The 20,525-nt window shown below is 40.0% G+C and overlaps 1 protein-coding gene across 6 annotated transcripts in view; it reads left to right on the top strand.

Annotated features, from left to right (window-relative positions):
* The window catches only part of EPB41L2 (erythrocyte membrane protein band 4.1 like 2), a 182,023-nt gene extending 161,948 nt beyond the window's left edge, over positions 1-20,075 (top strand). For all 6 annotated transcript variants that reach the window (XM_081141173.1, XM_081141172.1, XM_081141171.1 and 3 more), the window contains 3 exons: positions 1,396-1,476; positions 5,624-5,734; positions 18,859-20,075. In XM_081141173.1, the coding sequence (XP_080997299.1) occupies positions 1,396-1,476; positions 5,624-5,728 (186 nt within the window). In that variant the 3' untranslated portion in view covers positions 5,729-5,734; positions 18,859-20,075. The remainder of the gene's footprint in view (positions 1-1,395; positions 1,477-5,623; positions 5,735-18,858) is intronic.
* Positions 20,076-20,525: the final 450 nt, after the last annotated feature.

The raw sequence follows: 20,525 nt of genomic DNA, 5'->3' as shown, positions 1-20,525 counted from the left end.
AGCATGGGTTTAGTAAGTACAAAGTGAATGATGACTATCATTCAGCATTTTCAACAAGTTCTTCAAAAAATGCAAACTTTCCCTCATTGATTTAAGATGCTAGTGTGTTGAACGCTTGGGGTATGTTTCTAGATCATTCTCTGATTGTTTAACACCATATGACCAGTGGTTCTGAAGGTGTGGTCTCTGGACTAGCAGCAGCAGCCTCACCTGGGGACTTGTTAGAAGTGTGTATAGTGTGGCCCCTCCAGACCTACTGAAACCCCGGGTGTGTTTTAAGAAGTCATCTCAGCGATTCTGAAGCTTGCCGCAGTCATCAGATTTCTAACTCCAGTTTTATTTCCTAGCACTTCCATTTGCTTCTACTTCTCACATTTGGTTAGTGCTTCCATTTGGTTAGGTCTTAAACATCTCCTTTGTGCACCCCATATCCCCTATTTCAACAAAAAACTACAAATTAAAAAATGCCACATAAATGAAAGATGTTATTGCTGAGCATTTTAAAGCCCATCCAGTTATTAAGGCTAGTGATAGCCTTCTTTTGTATGATACAGTGCAGTCACTGTGATTTGGTGTGTAAATTTATTAGAATTCCAAAGTTGGGTGGGTGCTTTCTCAAGACTGTGTGGAATTTGCCCCTTGTCTCTTTAGAATGCCACAGGCATATGATCTCTTCATGGTCCAGGTTCTATTAGCTGCTCTAAGCCAGTGACTGTGTGGCAGTTCACCTAGGAGCTCCTGCCCGCAGGTCCCGAGCCTTCGTTCAGCCATGCTTGACATCCACTGTACAGTTACATGCAAAGGCTGTAATCAGATCATTGAGTGAATATATCACCCTCATACAACCAAATCCAGATCCTCTCTATTTCTATTATTGCGTTAAACCAAATGGACACAATCACCAAATAGATTTGTATGATGAGAATCAAGCAGACAAAATGATAACATCAATTTCCCAAACCTAAAGAAGATACTGAAATTGTTAGAATTTCTTGTAACTTTACATAAACCAAACAATTACTACTGTTCCTTTCTTCTTTTCAAAAACTGACCAATTGAGAATGAAGAGACTCAGGAAGTTATAACAGAATTTTCCAGTGGAACTATATGGATTAAATGGCAGCTGTTCCCTCTCAGTGTCACCTGAATCTTGATAAATTAGTTTCAAGGTAGCTTTCAGTTGAGGAACACTTACAAATGCTACAACTTTAACAACAGGATTCCCCACCGAGCTTAAAAATAAGGGAAGTTTCCGGCACTTCAGCCTTCCCCTCTCAGTGTGCATTGCCTCACGATGATCAGAAGGTCTGGGTGTGTTCCATCTTTTTTCTCTGATTATATATAAACAGCTTTAGTGATTACTGTTTCCCCCCTTCTTTTCTTTATGACCTTTAGACTATAAAAGGTGGAATATCTGAAACAAGAATTGAGAAACGCATTGTGATCACAGGAGATGCAGATATTGATCATGACCAGGTAAAGACCTCAGGTTTTCGCTCTGAAGTTGATCATGTTTATTTTCTAAGTTTTGTGCCTGTCATCATGTCACACATGTCCCGCCCCTTCTCCCAGTGCCTCTTGGCTGAACCACCTCCTAAGCATGCCATAAAGGCACGTCACAGCCTGGATACTGTTCTTGCAGCCGTCCTAATACTTAGAGTCAGCATAAAACAGGGATTGCTTTTTACTTTGCACTGGCTTTCTGTGCACTTTTGGGTTAAAGTAATCATAAGGACTCCTGGCAGCTGTTAGGTGTTCATGTGGGCCTGGTTTAAGGCAAGTCATCAGTTATTGAAGAATGAATGGCAGTTTAATGATACTGATTTCCAAAAAATAAAAGCCACTAAATTTGACTTACACCTACTTTTAGGAACTTAAAAAAAGTTGTGGCATTAGAAAAGTTGGGCTGTTTACTGCTAATTATTGTTATTATGAAGGGTGGGGAAAGGTAATCTAAGGTCTCCTACAAAGTGAATATTTACCAGTATTCAGAGAAAATTTTGAAAGAATTGTGCTTCCATTCTAATGTTGAGCAGAACGCATGCTTTAGAAGTAGATGATGAAGAGAACTGCTGGAGACTTTGAGAGTAGTTTTAATTTTAGACGGCAGTCCCAAGTGATAAGTTTTTGTTTTGTTATTTTCTGAGTGATTTTTAACTCCACCTAAAAGGATACCAAGCTGTTTTTCTTTTATAAAAATTTGAGGAAAAGGAAAAGAAATGTTCAGTTGACCGCCCTAGCTGGAGAGTAGGAACAAACGTTTGTTGCCCAGCTTTGAATGCAACATTGAACTCAGGAAAAAGAGTTTTAGAGAACAAAATTTCTCATTTAAGAAAGACTCATTATATATGACCAAAATAGAAAAAGATTTTTTTCCTATGCCTTCTATGGAAATTACTGTTCTTTTAAATTCCTATAAACATGATTTTACTTACATATTTCATATGTATTTTTTTATTTCCTTGAATTATTAGAGGTTGAAGGTTACTCTGGCTGAATTTGACCTAAGAGTACAGATCCCTAGTGGGTGACCAGTACACGGGCCTATTTTCCAAGTGAATTACCTACTTGGAAACCAAGCCTCTAGTTCCATGTAGAGCACTTCTCTGCTTCTGTTCACTGGTACAGTCTTGAGTCCCTTTGCCCTTAAGTCAGAGCAAAGGTATTCTTGCTCTTCTGCTCTAGGAATCTCGCTCAGCAAGCATTTAACTCCTATAGTGCTATGCCGGAGTCCACATTCTTTGGCTTGGTAGAATATGGAAATTGGTCTTCTCCCAGCCTTTGTTTCTTTTACCCTCGGTCTACTTGAACCGAGGCCCTTTCTGGCTTTCAAATGCCTCTTTTTCCTCTTCGGGATTACCCTCAGGTTTTATTTTATGTGCATTCTTTTGTCTTTTGACCTATCTTAACTGAAAACTCAAATCTAGGCAGCACTGCTCCTGAAAGGCAAATAGTAAAAACATAGTCTGGAATGTCGGTGCCCAAGTAGCACTGCTCCTAACTCTTACAGTAGAAAACGGTCATGATACCACTGCAGCGTGAACTCGCTGCGAGGATATGCTTCTCGTTTTTATGATGTGCTTCAGCCCATTTCAGAGCCGAGGTCAGATACACAAATGAGAGTAGAGAAGGAACCTGTACATAACTTTTTTGTGTCTAATTATAAGATGGCATAAACTTTTTTGAGTAAATTTGTTTTGGCCTGCTTGTCACTAGAAGCTCATGATGAGTTCACTTGCCCTTTAAAGCCTGTAATGAGATGACTGAACTATTTGAAATGAAAGGAGGGAAATGACCTCTCTGCCCAAAACCAGTGTTGATCATATAGTGACTTTAATATCATTGATGCCTTTTTCAGATACATTAAAAGCATCTTCACAGTGGAAGGAATCTCTTTTGTGCTGGCAAATTAAAGTGTGTTTTCATTGAAACTGGCTTTGCAGGTTCTTTATCCTGTGCCAGTCAGTCCCAACACTCTCATGTCTTTACTGGGGACGTGTAAACGATATGGCCCTTGCTCCTCAGTCAGCTGCCAGCTGAAGGTTACTGAGCAAAACCCAGTTCTTATAGAATAACTTCTCAGTTTGGGAATATGGTATGTTTTCTCACAGTCTATTGTTAACATAATAAATTAACATTTAAATTATTTAATTTCATGTACTGATACCATGGAATGAAAGGAACTAATGGCAGACTGACTTCAACTGTGTTTTAAGATGACTATAGCGGTTTTCGGGTTTCTCTACTTCTCTGATTTAAAAAAGTTATTGATTGATTTTGAGAGTGGGAGAGATTGATTTGTTGTTCCACTTATTTATGTATGTATTGGTTAATTCTTGTATGTGTCCTGACCGATGATTGAACCCGCAACCTTGGTGTATCAGGATGATGCTCTAACCAACTGAGCTAGCTGGCCAGGGCCTGCTCGCTTTTCTAATTAAAGCATATTTCACATGTGTTATTTTCCCATGAGCATCATTTATATTTTCACTTTTACAATTATACTCTTTTAATGTAGCCAATCTTTGGAGTGAACATAATCCCAAAAGTATCTGATAAGCTGTCTGGAGCTACATTTGGCTCCCATCAGAGCTTGTCTTTCCCAGTTTGGATTCCACAGACCAACATGCGGTGGACAGTTTTGATCATTCTAGTCTCCCTCTTCCCTCCGAACACACATAGAAACTTAGAGCCACACTCCTGTTCGCATTGTAGTCCATACACAGAAGCACTTTCTGACCTCTGAGATGAGGTCCCTGCTCTTCCCGCCACTCCACTCTTGCCTTCCAGTCTTCCTGCTCTCCCCACCTCACAAATAGTGATGCTGCTACTCAGATTGGAGTCTGGTCCCCTGACTTCTCTCTTGTCCTGACAGGTGGGTTGCCAGAGTTTGTCCCCCCCAAAGTGTCTTCCAAGCTCCTGTGCAAAAGTTTTTGGTGTAAAAACTTCTTTAGTAGCTTTACCTTTTTTGTGTGGAATGAGGCTCAGGGTTTTGCTCCTTAACCTTCCAGCTCACAGAAACTATTTTCCAAACAAGAAATGCAGTTGTCCCCTTAGGCAGGCGACAGAGCAACAAGAAACATTGTGTTGCTTTCCCCAGGTGGGTATTTTCCTTATGAGTTAGGGTGCTCTCTAGCCTGGTAGAATTTCTTTTTTAATTTAGAGATCTGTCCTAGATTTTGAGTGTTGTTCTGTGGTGTTTTACTTTCTTTAAATATCTTTCCCCTCTGAAAGATATTCCCCTCTTTCCACTTTGCTACAGCACCATGTACCGTGCTCTGTGGGGTTTCTGATACAGTGCAGAGAAACCTTGTTGCTGTTCCTAGCCGGTCCAGAGAGGAGAACCAGTGGAAGGGCACCCTGGGTCCCACTCCTGCCCTGCAGCCCCCCGCAGGATGGTCTTAAGAAAGACCCATTAACCTTTGTGCCTTCAGTGTTTTTAGCCATAAAGTAGGGATCTGTAATTTATAACCTGAAGATTAGTCTCTCTCTGGTTTTAAGCTTTACTGATTGTGTGTCACCGTCGTTGCTGTGGTTTTCATTGCTCTCTGCCCTAGAAGTTTATAGGTATTTTTACTGTAACATTTTAGTTCAACAAACATTTTACTCAAATAATTACTGAGAACCCAAGAGGGCAGAGATGAACCAGGCCTGGTACTGCCCCTTGGGGTTTCAGGAAATTGGGCAATAGCAAGTATCACTTGAGTGCACAGGGCAGGCACTGTGCTGGATGCTGTACATCATCTCGTCTATCCTCACAACAAACCTTAAAGTGATCACTGCAGCCTTAGTGTTAGTCTCAGGTTACAGGTGAGGATACTAAGGTCAGAGAAGATCTGTTTTCCCAAGTCTCTCGGTGAGTGCACAGCTGAGATTCAGAGCCAGGCTGTGTCTTCCACATGTGCTATTATTTGAAAATAGACAGGATAAATGGGGACTCTGGGGAAATGAGAAGCAATCTCTAAAATGAACAATGGCCCATTTCAAATCTTCGTGCATCCTCAAATAAAACTGAAACCATCCTGGCTTGAGGCGGAATCTTAAGTGATGAGTGTGCATGTGTTTTGCCGTTCTGAGAAGGAGCCTATTGCTCCACTGACAGTGCTCTCTCCTGACCCTGCAGGCACTGGCCCAGGCCATCAGGGAAGCCAGAGAGCAGCACCCCGACATGTCAGTCACCAGAGTGGTGGTGCACAAAGAAACCGAGTTGGACGAAGGGGAAGAGTAAGTTAAGGTAAGAGAGCCTGCGTTGTCCAGGGTCTTTATCATGACTGCTCTGTGATTCTGAACCTGCTGAGAGATGTGAAAGGGACTTCTGTGTCACGGTGTCTGTCTCCTGTGGTCCCATTTGATTTTCCAGACTGTGTTATCCCCGCATGCATCTGCTCAGATTGCCTGCATAGAATTATACACTCCCCCACTGACAGGCAGGTGGTGTTAATAACTGTCGTGTATTGAGAGCTGCTATTAATTGAAGCTGATAAGTTGCTTTACTATTTAAAGGCACACTGGTCCAGTTACCTTAATTAATGTTCACAATGACCCTTTGAGGAAGGTGCTTTGCCTTCATTTAGATGAGGGATTTTTTTTTCAAGGGGCGCAGAGGGAGAGCTGAGTTAAATCCTTTTAATATAGATATTAATAATGGTATACCAGAGAATGAACCATAAAAAGAAAAGATTTCTTTGACTATATAAAACTTTAAAACTTTAATCAAACCAACAAAAACAAAAGTAAAGGATAAATGACATTTAATATGCCTGGCAGAGAAAGGATTAATATCCTGAATATATTAAGAACTCTTATGTGCCATCAAAAAATGTAAACTTCAGTAGAAAAATGGGCAGAGGACTAAGCAACTAAACCAACCACATAGAAACTAAGTGAACATTAACAAAAATGTTCAGCCTCATTATTGCTTAAATCAATATCAGTGAAGAATTCAGTGTTCAAGTTTTCACTTATAAATCTGCCAAAGTTTATGTTTTTAGGCAGTGTTGGGGAGGCTGTGGGTGGAAATATTACTAATTTATACCGTAGCGTATATTCCTATGCTGCAGTATAAATTAGTAATATTTCCTGGAGGACAATTTGGCAAAAACCTATATTAAGCATACCTACCATTTAAACTATTTTAATGGCTTATGCTCTTTTCATACCCTGAAGTATTAAAGATATTTTTGATCCTGCAATTTTAATGTTGCCTTTCACATACCAATCTTAAATCGTCAGAAATTGTTTTTCCCGTGTGAAGAGAAACAGTGATCCGTTTGTTTTCTATATAAGTAGCCAGTGTTCCAGGATTGTTTATTGAAGAGCCCATCCTCTCCCCCTCTAATCTGCAGGTCACATGTCAGGTTTACATGCGTGGGTATGTTTCTGGGCTTGCTCATTTCCATTCGTCCACGTGTCCACCCCTATTCCAGTGCCACGCTGCCTTATTCACTGTAGCTTTAAAGTGAGTCTTTATACCTGGTAGGCCCTGCCCTACCAGGCTATTCTGAGCTCTTTCTGTTCCATATAAATTTCAGAATCAGATTGTTAGGTTCTAAGATAAACCACGTGGTATTTTAATTGGAATTTCACCCATTCTCTAACTCAGTATAATAACTATATCTTTATGATATTGTCTTCTTTTCCACAAACATAAACTATCTCTCCATTTATATAGGTATCCTTTAATTTCTTTCAATAAATTGTATGATTTTTTTACCCAGAAAGAAATCTTATCCATCTTTTCTAGCTGTTGCTGGTATAGGGAGATACAGTGGGCTTTTCTCTATACTGGTCTTTTACCTAGCAACTTTACTCTCTATAATTTAGATACTCTTTTAACACAGGTTTACAAAGGCCCTACAAGCAGATTAAAATTTCAGCTCAAGACAATTATCTAGTTGCCTGAATAAATGTGGTATATTATATGCTGAATGTTGACCTTTTTATTTTTGAGATATATTTCCCTGATGGTTTTATATCTTAGCTAGGAGTTAGATGGCCAAGTACTATGTTTTAATCTTACCAGATCTCAAACTATGTGACATGCTTAAATCAGTTAAATCTACCTTTTTTTTTAACTCATAGGACTTAAAAGGGTATAATAAGATAATGAATGGGTGTTTCTTCTCTAAATTCTGAATCAGCAGTGATCACTGTGAATATTACCAACATTCCCACCTTCATTTATTGCATTTTTAATAAGTTTGAAAGTGAATTAGTTATATCAGTTATTCCTGGCACCTTATATTTATTTTTTCAGTGGGGAGACAGATAACACACATAGCGCCTTTGAAGTTTGCCTGTCTTTGAGGATTTGAGGTCATCTTTTATAAGCAGCCTTGTTAAACATGTTTAGGAAGTTAAAGTATAAATTTACCTATAAGGTGAGCAAACTAGATTAATTTGGAAAATTCATTCATCCATTCAAAAAATAATATTTGAGTGCCAAAATGTGCTAAGGTAGGACTAGGCATTGAGTATTTAAATTGTCAAATTGGTAGAAGAAACAGACACACTTGAATTATTGTAATTTAACCTGTTACTCGAAAAACAGAGCTTGAGTTGAAATCTGAAGGAGGAATAGGAGTTACCTCAATGTCTCAGAGTCATTTTAGCATCTCCCCCCCCCCCCCCCCCCCCCCCCCCCCCATTGCTGAAGCTTGTTTTTGAAAAATTTCCTTTGCTGGTGACTGTCAGGGCTGAGAAGAGTGCATTTCTACTGGCTTCAGCTACCCTCTGGCTGCCTTACCTGGATCACACAGAAGCAGCAGGTAGGCTGAGGCAAAGAGCAGGACCCAGACAGTATCCGAACATCAGAAAAAAATAACTGTGTATCTGTCCCAGCTCCCCTTTTTAGATGTGTAAAGCTCTCCTCCTGACCTTACCTGCCCCTTTGGAGTAGTTCTGAGCTTTTGATCAAGCACTGAAGGGTGGGGGGTGGGGGTGGAACAGACAGAAAGATGGTCAAAGGACAACCTGCAGTGGACTGAACCTCCCAAGTCTGCCGTCTTCGCTGGGTGTTGGCAAGCTGTGAGGCAGAGGAGCTAAATTCAGACAGCGTGAAAAAGAAAACGCAGACTTCAGAGGAGTACTTCGCTAAATCTTTGTAACCTTTATGTCCTCTTACGGATTGTTCTGTCCTGTCAGTTTGTCATAAATGCATATTTATGAGCCTTCAAATGGACACACAGTGTCACTGACCTGTCACCACTGGAATGGTGTTCCAGGCAGTCCTCATCAGGAGGGAGAGTGCAGGCTTGGTGGTATGGTCTGTGTGGCCTTCGAATGAATGAGACCAGGAGGGGGGCTCATGACTGCTTCAGTTGGCACCATGAGCTCTCTGAACCCAGACTTCAAATGAGCTTCTGGCTCCTGGAGTAATCATTGATGTGGGGGGAAAGTGAGCGATGCCACCTTTTCATCTGAAAGCAGTGAGCAGCCAGAGGACTCAACCAGTCACTCATTTTATTCCTGTATTTGCTCATTATACAAACATCAGTGGAGTGCCCATTAGATACCTTTTACTGTTTTACCATGGAGTTTTCAAATCAAACAAGGTCACACTCACAGACAGTAAATCAGTGGTTGCAGAATAGTTTCAAGTTTTATGATATGTTCTCAACTGAGTCGAGTGGGAACAAAAAGGCAAGGTGTCTAAATCAGGATGGGGTGTTTCACTTGAGTTTCAAGGTGAGTGTGAGTTAGCTCAATGAAGAAAGGTGTGGAAGGGGCATTCCAGGCAGGATATGGTGCTGTGGACTTGACACCCTAGGAACAGCACAAAATCAGGTATAGCTGGATTGTCAGCCACTTATACGAGAGTGATGGGAGATGAGGGGAGCAGGAGGCAGAGGCCTGATCATAGAGTCTTATAAGCCAAGCTGAAGAAGCCAGACTTTATCCTGAAAAGTTGTGGGTACTCCTCATGTATTTGAGAAATAGTAAGTAGGTGAAGGTTTGTGACTGGGTGACTGCCTGAAGGTATGGAAGTTAGTAAGTTGAGTAGGTGGATGAGCAGAGGAGGATCCCAGGTAATGCCTAGGTGTATAGCTTGGGCAAATGGGTTGATGGTGGCTCCTGTAATTTCAGTCGTGGAACACGTGTTTCATTTTTCACGTGGCATGTGTAATATTATCAGTCCTCTGCTCTGTCTTAAAGCAAAAGTTTATCTTTTGTTCTGTGGTACTATAGAAGAGAAACCAACTGTCTTAGGGATTATGGAGACAGTTGGAAGTGAATCTAATCTATAAGGCCCCATCTTATACGCACATGCAACATGAGTAAATGGAAATTTACCAGATGGTGTAGCATAAAGTGTAGCATAGATTTGCAGGGTCCAGATCTTCTTCATAGTTGTGTGACCTGGGTAGGTTATTTCACTTCTCTGCCTCAGTTCTGCCATCTGTAAACTGGGGGTGGTAGTGGAATTTACAGAAGGGTTTTTTTCCAAAGCAGATTGTAAGAACTTTTTGTAACACATAAAGTCAGGCACAAATCCTTTTCTGGTCTTAAGATTCAAATAAAAAAGAAGGTTGTCTGTCTCAAAGGTGTTGACTTTGAGAAGTATCTACATGGAGAGGTCCAGGAGGTAGCTAAGAGTTGAGAGAGAGCACAGCAGGCTTTGGATCAGGAGACTGAGATTTGAAGGTCATCTGAATTTGTCTTCTATTGATGAAGCCTTTGGTTTGAGTCTCACTCAAGGCCAGGTCGGAGTGTTGTTACCTGGGGAACAGAGGACATAGAGGAGGAGGAGCCAGAGGTAGGAAGAAAACAGGGAGAAAGGGTATCACAAAAACTGCAAGAGAGGATAGCTTCAAGAAGGAGAGGGTAGTCAAGTGTTAAGTATGGCAAAGAAATCAAGTCTGTGTCCTTTGAAACTGTTGGTACACCTGGGGGCTTTGTCAGAGCTACTGCAGTCAAGAAGTAGGGACGAAGCCCTGTAACAGGTTGAGGAAAAAGGGATTTTACATAGAGACTGCTTTCAGGAATCTGGAAAACAGTAATTGGGCCTTTGGCTTTTCTGTCCCCTCTGCCTGTCTTCATCTGAGAAGATGGAGAGCATTGCGTTAGGTTTCACAGAGCCACCAGAGCTGGGGCTGTAAATATTCAAAGCCTGGCAAGTCCATCATTCCTGGGAACGTGTCAGGTATGCCCGGAGTCCCAATCCCCAAGCCCAGTAAATACGTAACTAAATTAGTGGTGTTGCTTTCTGTGCTATTGCGCATCTATGAACAGCAATTTTTAGACAAGATAGTACTGTGTTCAAACCAACATTTCAAAATCAGGGTGATGTTCAGGATTTCAAAATGAACTCACAAGCCAAATAGGATATTAGCATTAGCTCTCTCACTGACCTCACATGAGAAAACTGTGTTGGCCGAACCGAGCTCTAGCTAATCATGAACTACTTACTCATTTACGGGTGGGCCCTGACAAACATCACCCTGTCCTTGAAAGAGAAACACAAGCCTGTTGACTTCTATGTGACTATGTTCACTTCAGGAACCAGGAGGTCTGCAGGCATATAAAATGTGTTACACTTTTATTTTATTCTATTTGCCTAGTTGTACTGGTCTCATTCCTAAAATTAGCATTTTATTACAACTTAGTTTTCAATGTAGGTTAAACCTAAAACGAAGACTTCTTGTACATAGAAATAGCCATTTGGATTTAGTGAGTTTTAGGTATAGCCAGTTTTTACTCTGGAATGCTGTGGAATGTTCAGTTTTAATAATTACAAGTCTGGCAGGTGCTATCGATGAGTCAGTTACAATGTATTTGAACCACCCAGCAAAAGAGGTGCTGATGCCACTGCCCCTGTGCAGACATTAGCACCTGGTAGACACTGATTCCCCCGGGTTTGCTCTTGGACAAAATCATCATCAACTGTTGTGCAAATGAACCTATCTTTTATTTTTTATTTTTCCTGGTAGTAAAGCAAAGGAGGTTATAATTTTTCAAAAGGAAAAGACAGTAGAAAATGTAAGTGACCCATAATTCCTTTGCTGCTAGAGATAGCTAATTCCTTTTCACAGTGTATATGTGTGAACACATACGCTCACACATACCCACTCACACCTCAATTTATATAGGCTGAGACTGTCGATTCTATCTTTACTTTGTTTTTTCCGCACTTCACAGCGCGTTGTAGATAACTCTCCTTGTCATTACCTCACCCTTTTCAACAGCCATTGAATGGATTCCTGATGGTGTACTTAGCCCCTATAAATGGTTATTTAGATTATTCTTCAGTTTTCACAATTATACACACACCTGCAAAGATTATACTTGTTTACATTTTTGTGCATTAATTTTGTTGTTTCTCTAGGGGAAGAATTTTCTAAAATTAGACTTGGTGTGTCACCAGGGCTTTTGACATATTGCTAAATGTCTTCCTTAAAGGTTCTGCACTTAGACTCCCACTAGCAGTTTATGAGTATCCCTGCTCCCCATGCCCTTGCCAACACTAAAGACTGTACAGTTTCAGAAATCTTTGCCAATCTGGTGAGGAAAGAGAATTTCCTCCTTTTTAAATTATGGGGAAAGAGCATTTTTAAACATTGTTTTCATTGTTAGTGATGTGGAAATACACATGCATACATGTGTCCTTTGTCTGTTTTCCTACTCAGGTGTTTATCTTTTATCTCTTACAGGTTTGTTACGGTTATTAATCCCATACAAATGCTGCATGTTTTCCCCACTTTTTCCTTAGTGTTGAGGGTTAATGTTAACAAGGGGGAGAAGGGCAGGACAAAATATACAAAGTGAATGCATGCAGGACATATCTAGAGTTTTCTTTTCTGGACAAAGCAGTATTTCTTGGAGTTTGAATTAATTATTAATGCTTAAAAAGGGAAGGTATCCAGCCATTTTAGAAACATTGGAAGCTCTGACAGTATTGAGCCTGCTTTCTCTCATGGCTACAGTGGCTGAGTAGGGGCTGCCACCCTTAGACAGAGAGGAGCTCTCCCAAGTCACCAATCTTTTATGTTGAGGTCCTTGGTACCTGGTCTCCCTACTTATCTGTTACTTGCCTGGCCTCTGAGATGGGTGAAGTTGGTAGTTATGAAAAATATTTAACTGAAAGCTATGTATAGAGCATCTTCTCTCGCCCCACCCTTTTATAGTTTTGGTTTTTAAAATACATATATTCATTGATTTCAGAGAGAGGAAGGGAGAGGGAGAGATAGAAGCGTCAATGATGAGAGTCACTGATAGGCTACCTCCTGCACGCCCCCCACTGGGGATCGAGCCCACAACCCAGGTATGTGCCCTGACCAGGAATCAAACTGGGGTCTCCTGGATCATAGGTTGATGCTCAACTGCTGAGCCATACCAGCCTGGCTCACCCCACCCTTTTTCATGAGGAAATAGAATCCTAGAGGTTAATTTGCCATAAGTCAGTTATACTCAAGAATCATAACATACCATCCATGTGTGGAGCTAAGTATAAGTTCATTTGTCTCAAGAACTTCTCTAATGTTAGACATCCCAGGTACTATTTTTTTGAACGTGTAAATTTGTGTGTGGCAGTAGGAAGAAATTTTGCTATGTCAGCTAATAAGTTTGTGTGTGTGTGTGTGTTTGTTTGTGTGTTTAAGATACTCTGGTCCTCGTCCCAAGGACATGATAGCCCTATGTTTATTTAACTCTCCTGTATCAAAATAGTTCAGTTAGCTTCAGAGCAAGTGGGAATCTAGACCTGTTCTGTTCAGTGTTGTAGCCAGTACTGTTGGGCTGTTGGGCATTTGAAATGTGCCTATTCCAATTGGAGATGTGCTTTAAGTATAAAATAACATACTGGATTTTGAAGATGTAAGAAAAAAAGGTAAACTAATAAATGAGAGAGTTGAGTCTACAGATGGATTCTTTTGATTCCTACTGACCTTTCTATAAGGAAAATATTAAGTGAAAACTTAGCAAGTTGTGTTCATAAATGCTTCAAAGATAGTTTTCCAAAAGATAAGGATTTTGTTACTATTTTTAAGTGCAACTTTTATTTGATGCTACAGAGAAATATCTTCTCATCGCTGCTTAAGAACCTAAGATTTACACAGGCTTAGCTGGAGTCAAGTATACTGAGTATAACCTTACCCGTAGTGCATTTGTTATGTAAAAAAAGCTAAGATTTTGTAGAGTGCTTTCATGGCAAGTTCCCACAGAATTTGAACCTGACAGTGAACCAGAAGACCTTACTTTAGCTTTCGGACCTTAGAAATCTCTGTCAGAGCTTCAGACATTTGGGAAAACTGGTTTTTTAAAGAAGTAAGAGTCCTCCTGGGATCTCTCAGATACAGTTATTCAACAAAAGAGAACAGAAAAACGAAACCCAAAATTTTTCCACCTCAACTGGCAGATGAAAGTAATGGTAAAGACAGGCAGTGGTGCTTTCTTCCCAGACACATAATGCAGTTCTGTTTTTCCCTCCTCAAATCTCTGTTCCCTTGCCTTGAAGATTAGTCCCTGTTACTTTATACTTTAGCTCATGGATTCATTAATATATATTGTGGACCTACATGTTCAAGGGATTATAGTTGGTGTAAGAAAGACAGGAGTATAGGAACATGTATATAAATGTCATATAGGGTAAAAAGTAGTATTTTTCAGAGAAGCCTAGATAAAGGGCTATGAAAGGACAGGAGAAACTGTTTCCATTAGCAGATCAGTTTACTGCTGCAGGAAGGCTCCTCCCAGATACTGCTGCAGGAAGGCTCTTCTGTGCAGAGCACTGGGGAGGGTTTGAATATATGGGCAGAGAGGAAAGAGCAATTAGAAAAACAATGGGATAGATATCAGGAAGAGCAGTTCCTGCATTGTAACTTTGTGTTGAGTTCCCAGCAGACCTAGAAAGATGTGTCAAAAGCAAGTTTTAGAGGGTCTTCCATTCCATATTAGTACCTTAGTTCAGACTTTGCTCTGTAGCTCATCGTCATTGGGTATTTGAGTTTAAGAAGAGCACTGTCCTTCAATAAGATTTATTCATCAGCAGCATGTAAGATTGATTGAAGGGGTGCTAGGGGTGCTAGAGTACCCTGTGAGGAAACCATTATACTGATTCAGGAATTGTTACTGGAGAAACTGAACTGGACATCGCTATCTTTAAGAGTAGAACTGAATTTTATTTGAAAGCAAAACTAGGAGTGAAATCTCATGTATGAAAATCTATAAAAAGAACCTTAGCTAGCATTTATTGAGTGCGTGCCTACTCTATGCCCAGCTTTACATGAGAACTTTGCCATTTATTTTCTGAATTTGTTTTTATCGTCACCTGTGATGTAGATGAGCACACTGAGGCCTAGAGGGAGCTTACATCTCTCACCCAGTCACGCAGGGTGACTGGCACAGCCAGAACTGGCCCACAGTCAGTGTGAATCCACATCCTCTCGCTTTCACAAGAATTCATGATTGAAACCTTTCAAATAACAAACTCCCACCAATGTACTTGACACACGACTCATTTTAGAAACATTTATTTTGTACAAAATGTTTCTGAGATTGCAGCTATAATATAAAGCTAAATGAACAAGTACACCATATTTGATAAAATAGTCATGTTTCAAAATGAGGTGAAATTGGCAGGCTATTCTAAAATCGCTGCGTGGTGGTAATGCTTTAAGTAGAGTGACTTGACTGTGTCAGGCATAAAGATCCTAACAGAAAAATGACTTAGCTTTAAAGAAAAACCCATTTAACTGGCCTGAAGAAATCACTGAGTCTTTACAACTAAAAGTCAGTGTTTCCAGTGGTTTGTATCAAATGCTTTTTTAAAAGGGCACGTTTGCAACTTAATTCCTGGAGAAGAGCACGCTCAAGATTGAGACCCACGATGTAAGCCCCTTGTGGCTGTGCTTTTCAGATGAGGCATAGAACTTCTGTGCTTGGACTTGATTGTCCATCATGGCACACTGAGAAAGATAAACTTAAGAACATTCTGCGCCCTCTTTAGGACTTAAGGTAAATAGGTAACCAGCATGCATCCCCAAAGAGTTTGGACATAGAATTAAACCTGTGATTAGATGCAACAGCCACCTTATCACAAATGTGTGAAACCTATTCTCACGTTGGCCAACAGAGGGGGACACAGGCTATGGAATGTGACTATAGTAATTAGAAATGTTCACTGACATTGTATAGTCTAAGACTGGGAAACTGAAAACAGTGGTTTGGGTTTTTTGTTTGCTTGACCAAAATTCTGATAAATAAAGTATAATCCATATACTTAACAGCTGTGATCTTATCCAAACTACAGGTGTGAATGTTACGATGTTGTCAAAAGTGAAAGCAGGTTAAATTTATACTGGTAATTAATACCTGTCAGTTTGTATAACAACACCAAGACTTCTATGACTATGAGGCAGAATTCAAGCTTTAAAAAAAGAAGAGAGTTCTTGAAACTTTACAGTTTGTACATGAAGAACCAGTGCCTAGGTTTGATTGGATATGTGACAAATCATTTAGACCCAAATGTAGTCTGCTAAAAAATGGCCAGATAATTGTTTTTTTCTCAGATGCATGCCAGAAGGACAGAAATTAAAATGGCTAATGCTATTCTGTCCATAACTTTGTTCCTTCCCAGCTCAAATGCTGGATGTTTACTGCTTGGGAATACATTTCTATATGCGTTCAAGTGCAAAAAGCAGTCAGGAAGATAGGTAGATGTGTAAATAAAAAACTTCATATAATTACTCCTTATTCATCTGGAACAGTAAGGAACTGGGTGTTCTGAAACGTTGAATATCTAGTTAAGCCAGAGTTATACTTGATTTACTGCTTTTTAAAGAACAAGAAAAAATGTGTTTAACATTAAAATTATAAGAAGTGTAATTATCTTTGATTCTGAAAACTATTTGGAATCCAAAGAGCACATTAAGATTATCATCTGTATCAGAAAATTGATTATTTTACTTTCTAGTGTTTTAATTGCGAATAAATGAAAGTAAATGATACTTGACTTTACATGGGTGACTATGTCTTTTTCTATCTATATATTTTTCAATAAATATTGAAGCCCTTTAAAATCAAGATCTCTTTCATTCAATTTCTACATATGTCTAGATTCCTGTTTGCCTACTAATGACTTTTAAACGAGTTTAATTTTAGCTTCATTTTACAAATTGAAATTGTAATTTTTGGTGAAAACAGATTCAGTGAAATAAAGTGACATGGAGCCTAAAGGAAATGGAGAACAGAATCCTAACCCTCATTCTTTCTGTAGGTTTCCAGGCACTGGTGACCTCAGGGGTTCATTTTCTATAGCATAAGCTGGGCAAAGTGGCAGCTGTGTTTAACAAACGATGCATGTTTGCTAAGCAAAGAAAACAGAGCTAACTAATAGCCTGTAAAGAAAAGAACAGATAACTAGATAGCATGACTGAAGGTCACAGATAACTTCCAAATCCAGTTTGATTGGTAGTTTTATCCATTCCCTCACCATCCCCACATTTCTTTTCTTAATTACTAACCTAAAAAAAGACGACATTGTGTTTTCTCCATTGATTTTCCCCTGCCTAGAATCGAGCAGAAGTACTAATGAGTAATGAAATAGCCTAAAGCAGACAACGGGGTGGGAAAAAATGAATTTGATTAATCAGTCTGCCCTGAATAACCAAGAGGCTATAATATCTGTGATACATCTAAACGGTGGGGAAGTTTTTCATTAAAACAAGACTTAATTTGGGACCAGTTCTCTTGGAAAGACCTTAATTACCACTCTTTACCATCCTCTGTAATCACCTACCTTTTGCCAAAACCTCGACCAAGCCGAAGTACAAAATGAAACAGTTGTCTTAAAGCTCCTGTCTGTTTCAGGGATAAGGCACCATCCTTATTTTTGTCTTCTTTCCTGTCCCTTCCTATTTTAGTCCTCTCTCCGACCTAATTGCCTTTGGTTGTGGGCTCCCAAGACTCCTATCTTCCATTTTTTTGTTACACTTACATGACATAAATTCCATTGGTTGGTTTCACTTGTTCCTTTGCACTGACAAACTAATGTCTGTAGCCCTAAGGCCTCCCCTGGGCCGTATGCCTGCTATTCTGCCTCTTTTTGAGACTCCAAGCCTGATCATACCCACTGGCACTGCCCTCCTGGTCACCACCCTCTGATTCTTCTCCAGTGGACTCTGGGAATCCCCTCTTCCACCTGATTTCTGTAGCAACCACTCGAATCTGGGTCCTTGCCGTGTAGCAGCCATACCTGCCATACCCACTAGCCATACCCTTGTCATCTTCCCTGTGCAGCCTCGCTTGCCGCGGTGACCTCCAGACTGGGGTTTCTGTCTTTACTCCCCTCCACCTTTAGTCTGTTCGTCATGCCAAAGCCACAATGATGTCAAAACATAGATCTCGGGCCATGTCCAGTCTTCCTCAGAACCAAAGGAGAGTCAGACCCAACCTCCTGCTCTCCTGGACCGGTCATACCCTACTTGAACTGGCCAGCCCCTGAGCTCCGACCTGTTGTCCCTGCTTCTCACACTCTACTCAGGATCATTGCTGTAGATTGACCGTTTGTCTTTTTAGTTAATGCTCTTTCTGAATTCATTCTCTGTCTGTTAGATCAAGTTCATACTTCTCAGTGTGGTGTTAAAGAATGTACCTAATATTTTTTGCCTTACCTTCAGTTACTCACCATACCATTACTTAGCTTCAGGAATGTCCATTTTTTCTTTACTCTCGTTCCTGCCGTTCATTCTTGCCCATCCCCCGAACATCTGTACACCCATCTTAATATCATGTACTTTCTCGCTTCTGGGCCTCTTTCCCCATTCCATTCCCCACACTTGAAGTACCCTTTCTGTTCATTCCGGTGAATTCAAAACTGACTTTGTTCTTCTTCCTTCCTTGACTACTTTTAAAACCTATATTGATTTCTCTTTTTTATATTTTTACTATATGAATTACCTCTGTTTTTTAATTTATTCTCTCTCGGTTTATTCTTTTTTTTTAAATATATCTTTATTGATTTCAGAGAGAGGAAAGAAGAGGGAGAGAGATAGAAATATCAATGATGAGAGAGTCATTGATCAAGCCCGCAACCTGGGCATGTGCCCTCATCTGGAATCGAACCCCGATCGCCTGGATCCTAGTTCCACGTTCAACTGCTGAGCCATGCCCGGCCTGGCTCTCTCGGTTTATTCTTACTTGCCAGTTGTTTCTAGTATGCTTGTCAATTCTCAGTATACTTTAAGGCCAAGGGTGGAACAGGGTCTCATGTATGTCCTCTGGTAAACCCATTATTTACTGTAGAACTAGTCAGATAGTTACTGTAGATTACTTGATTTGGAATTTGATGAATGTTACCTACTTTTTTTTTTCAAGCCTCTATTTTTGGAATATTTAAGCCTTGTTTCTTTTTTTCCCTCCTAGAAATACATTTATTAAACAGCATTCAACTTTGTGAACCTGAAGAATTCTGACCATTTCAAGTCTTAATGCCACACCACTACTCCAGCGAATTTATACTACAACTGGTAACAATGACCAGAAGCCTGAAGAATTAAAATGCCAACACCAAATCTTACCTTAACAGCTCTGGTCTACAATGTTCCCTTGCATTTTAATATATTATTTTGTTTTATAACCACTTCTAAATATTCTTGGTTCTTTTTTTTTTTTTTTTTAAATTAGGGAGTTTTGTTTTGTTTCCTGTTTACTTTGTGTACAACTACCTGCTTTATATGACTCATTTGACCCAATGATAGTGAACAAAGCCAGCCCTGCTGGTGAGGTGCTGTTCACTGGAACAGGTGCTGTTGTGCGGAAAGGAAACACTGTGACTAACTTAGTGGCTTCCCTTCTTCCAGACTTTCCCCATTGAATTCTCACTGAGTACAGGAAATATTTACAGAGTTTTCAGAGTGCAGTAAATACACCGTATAAGAAAATATTAATATGGATTAAAAGCATTTCTTACATCTTGAAAATTTTCTAATGTTTGAGAAATTCATTGGGGATATTTTTTATATGGAACCCTTTTGACTTTCCAGTCCTGTGGCTTTTTACTGTTAGTAGAAAGTCAGAGTCTCCAGACTGGAGAATTACGAAGCTCGCTGACCACGCGCTGTGTGTGGAGACCCCTGCACCACAGTGCCCACGCTTCTCAGAGCATTCCAGAAACAGGAGGGAGGGTGTCTTCCCTCCTACTGAAATATTCAGGCAGCTTAAAACCTTAGTGCTTTCTTTCTTAACATGTCCAAATTTCAATACTTTCCATTATTTGAACATTTGTGTAGAAGACTTGCTTTGTATTAAACCTCTTTGTCTACATGTGAAACTGACCTTTTGTTATTGAGCAGGTCTGTCTCTTTCAGATAGTTTGATCACACAGGTTTGAGGACACTGGGTGGAGGAGTTGGTAGGGGCTATAGTGGTGTGTTTTGATGGGTATAAGAAAGCTCGACCATTTAAAGCTGACACCAGAGACCTGATAGGGACTTATTAACTGTATTGAACATTTTTCCCTTTGCTTTTGACCCGATGTATAGTTATGATGCCAGATTAGATTTATAGCAGCTTCAAGTTGTATTAAATGATATTTTGCTTTCTGTAATACTGTTATAAAATAAAGTTGGTTTATTCTCTAATCTTGTCATTTCTCTTTTTATATAGGTTTTCAAAAATAAAGTTAGGATATTTTCATTCAGAAGTCCTATTGTTTTGTGTGATATAGCATTTTTAAAATCTGTACTTCAGATCTTTGATAATGTGATGCTTGCTGCCAGCATCACCGATTTCAGACGGTCAAGGCAGTGTTGCACGTTTGTAAATCTAATGTTCAGAAGCCAGATTCCTCCTCCCTGATTGCACAACCCACCCCAGCTTTTACTAATTCTTCAGCAGATAATTTTGCTTGTTTTCCTTCTGTATTTTTTGTTTTGATTCAGGAAATACTTTAGCTGTACCGTCTGAAGCCTGCTTTCCTGGTTCATGTTTTGCTTTGCTGTCCACTGGGCCTAAGGCATCAGGCAAATGGGCTCTGCTGAGGGCTGCGACGTGTCCAATCAGGATGGCTCATGGAGAGGCTTCCGCCAAAA

This window comes from Miniopterus schreibersii (assembly GCF_964146895.1).
Source record: "Miniopterus schreibersii genome assembly, chromosome: 6".
Taxonomy (NCBI): Eukaryota; Metazoa; Chordata; class Mammalia; order Chiroptera; family Miniopteridae; genus Miniopterus; species Miniopterus schreibersii.
This window is presented reverse-complemented; position numbering and strand designations above follow the sequence as displayed.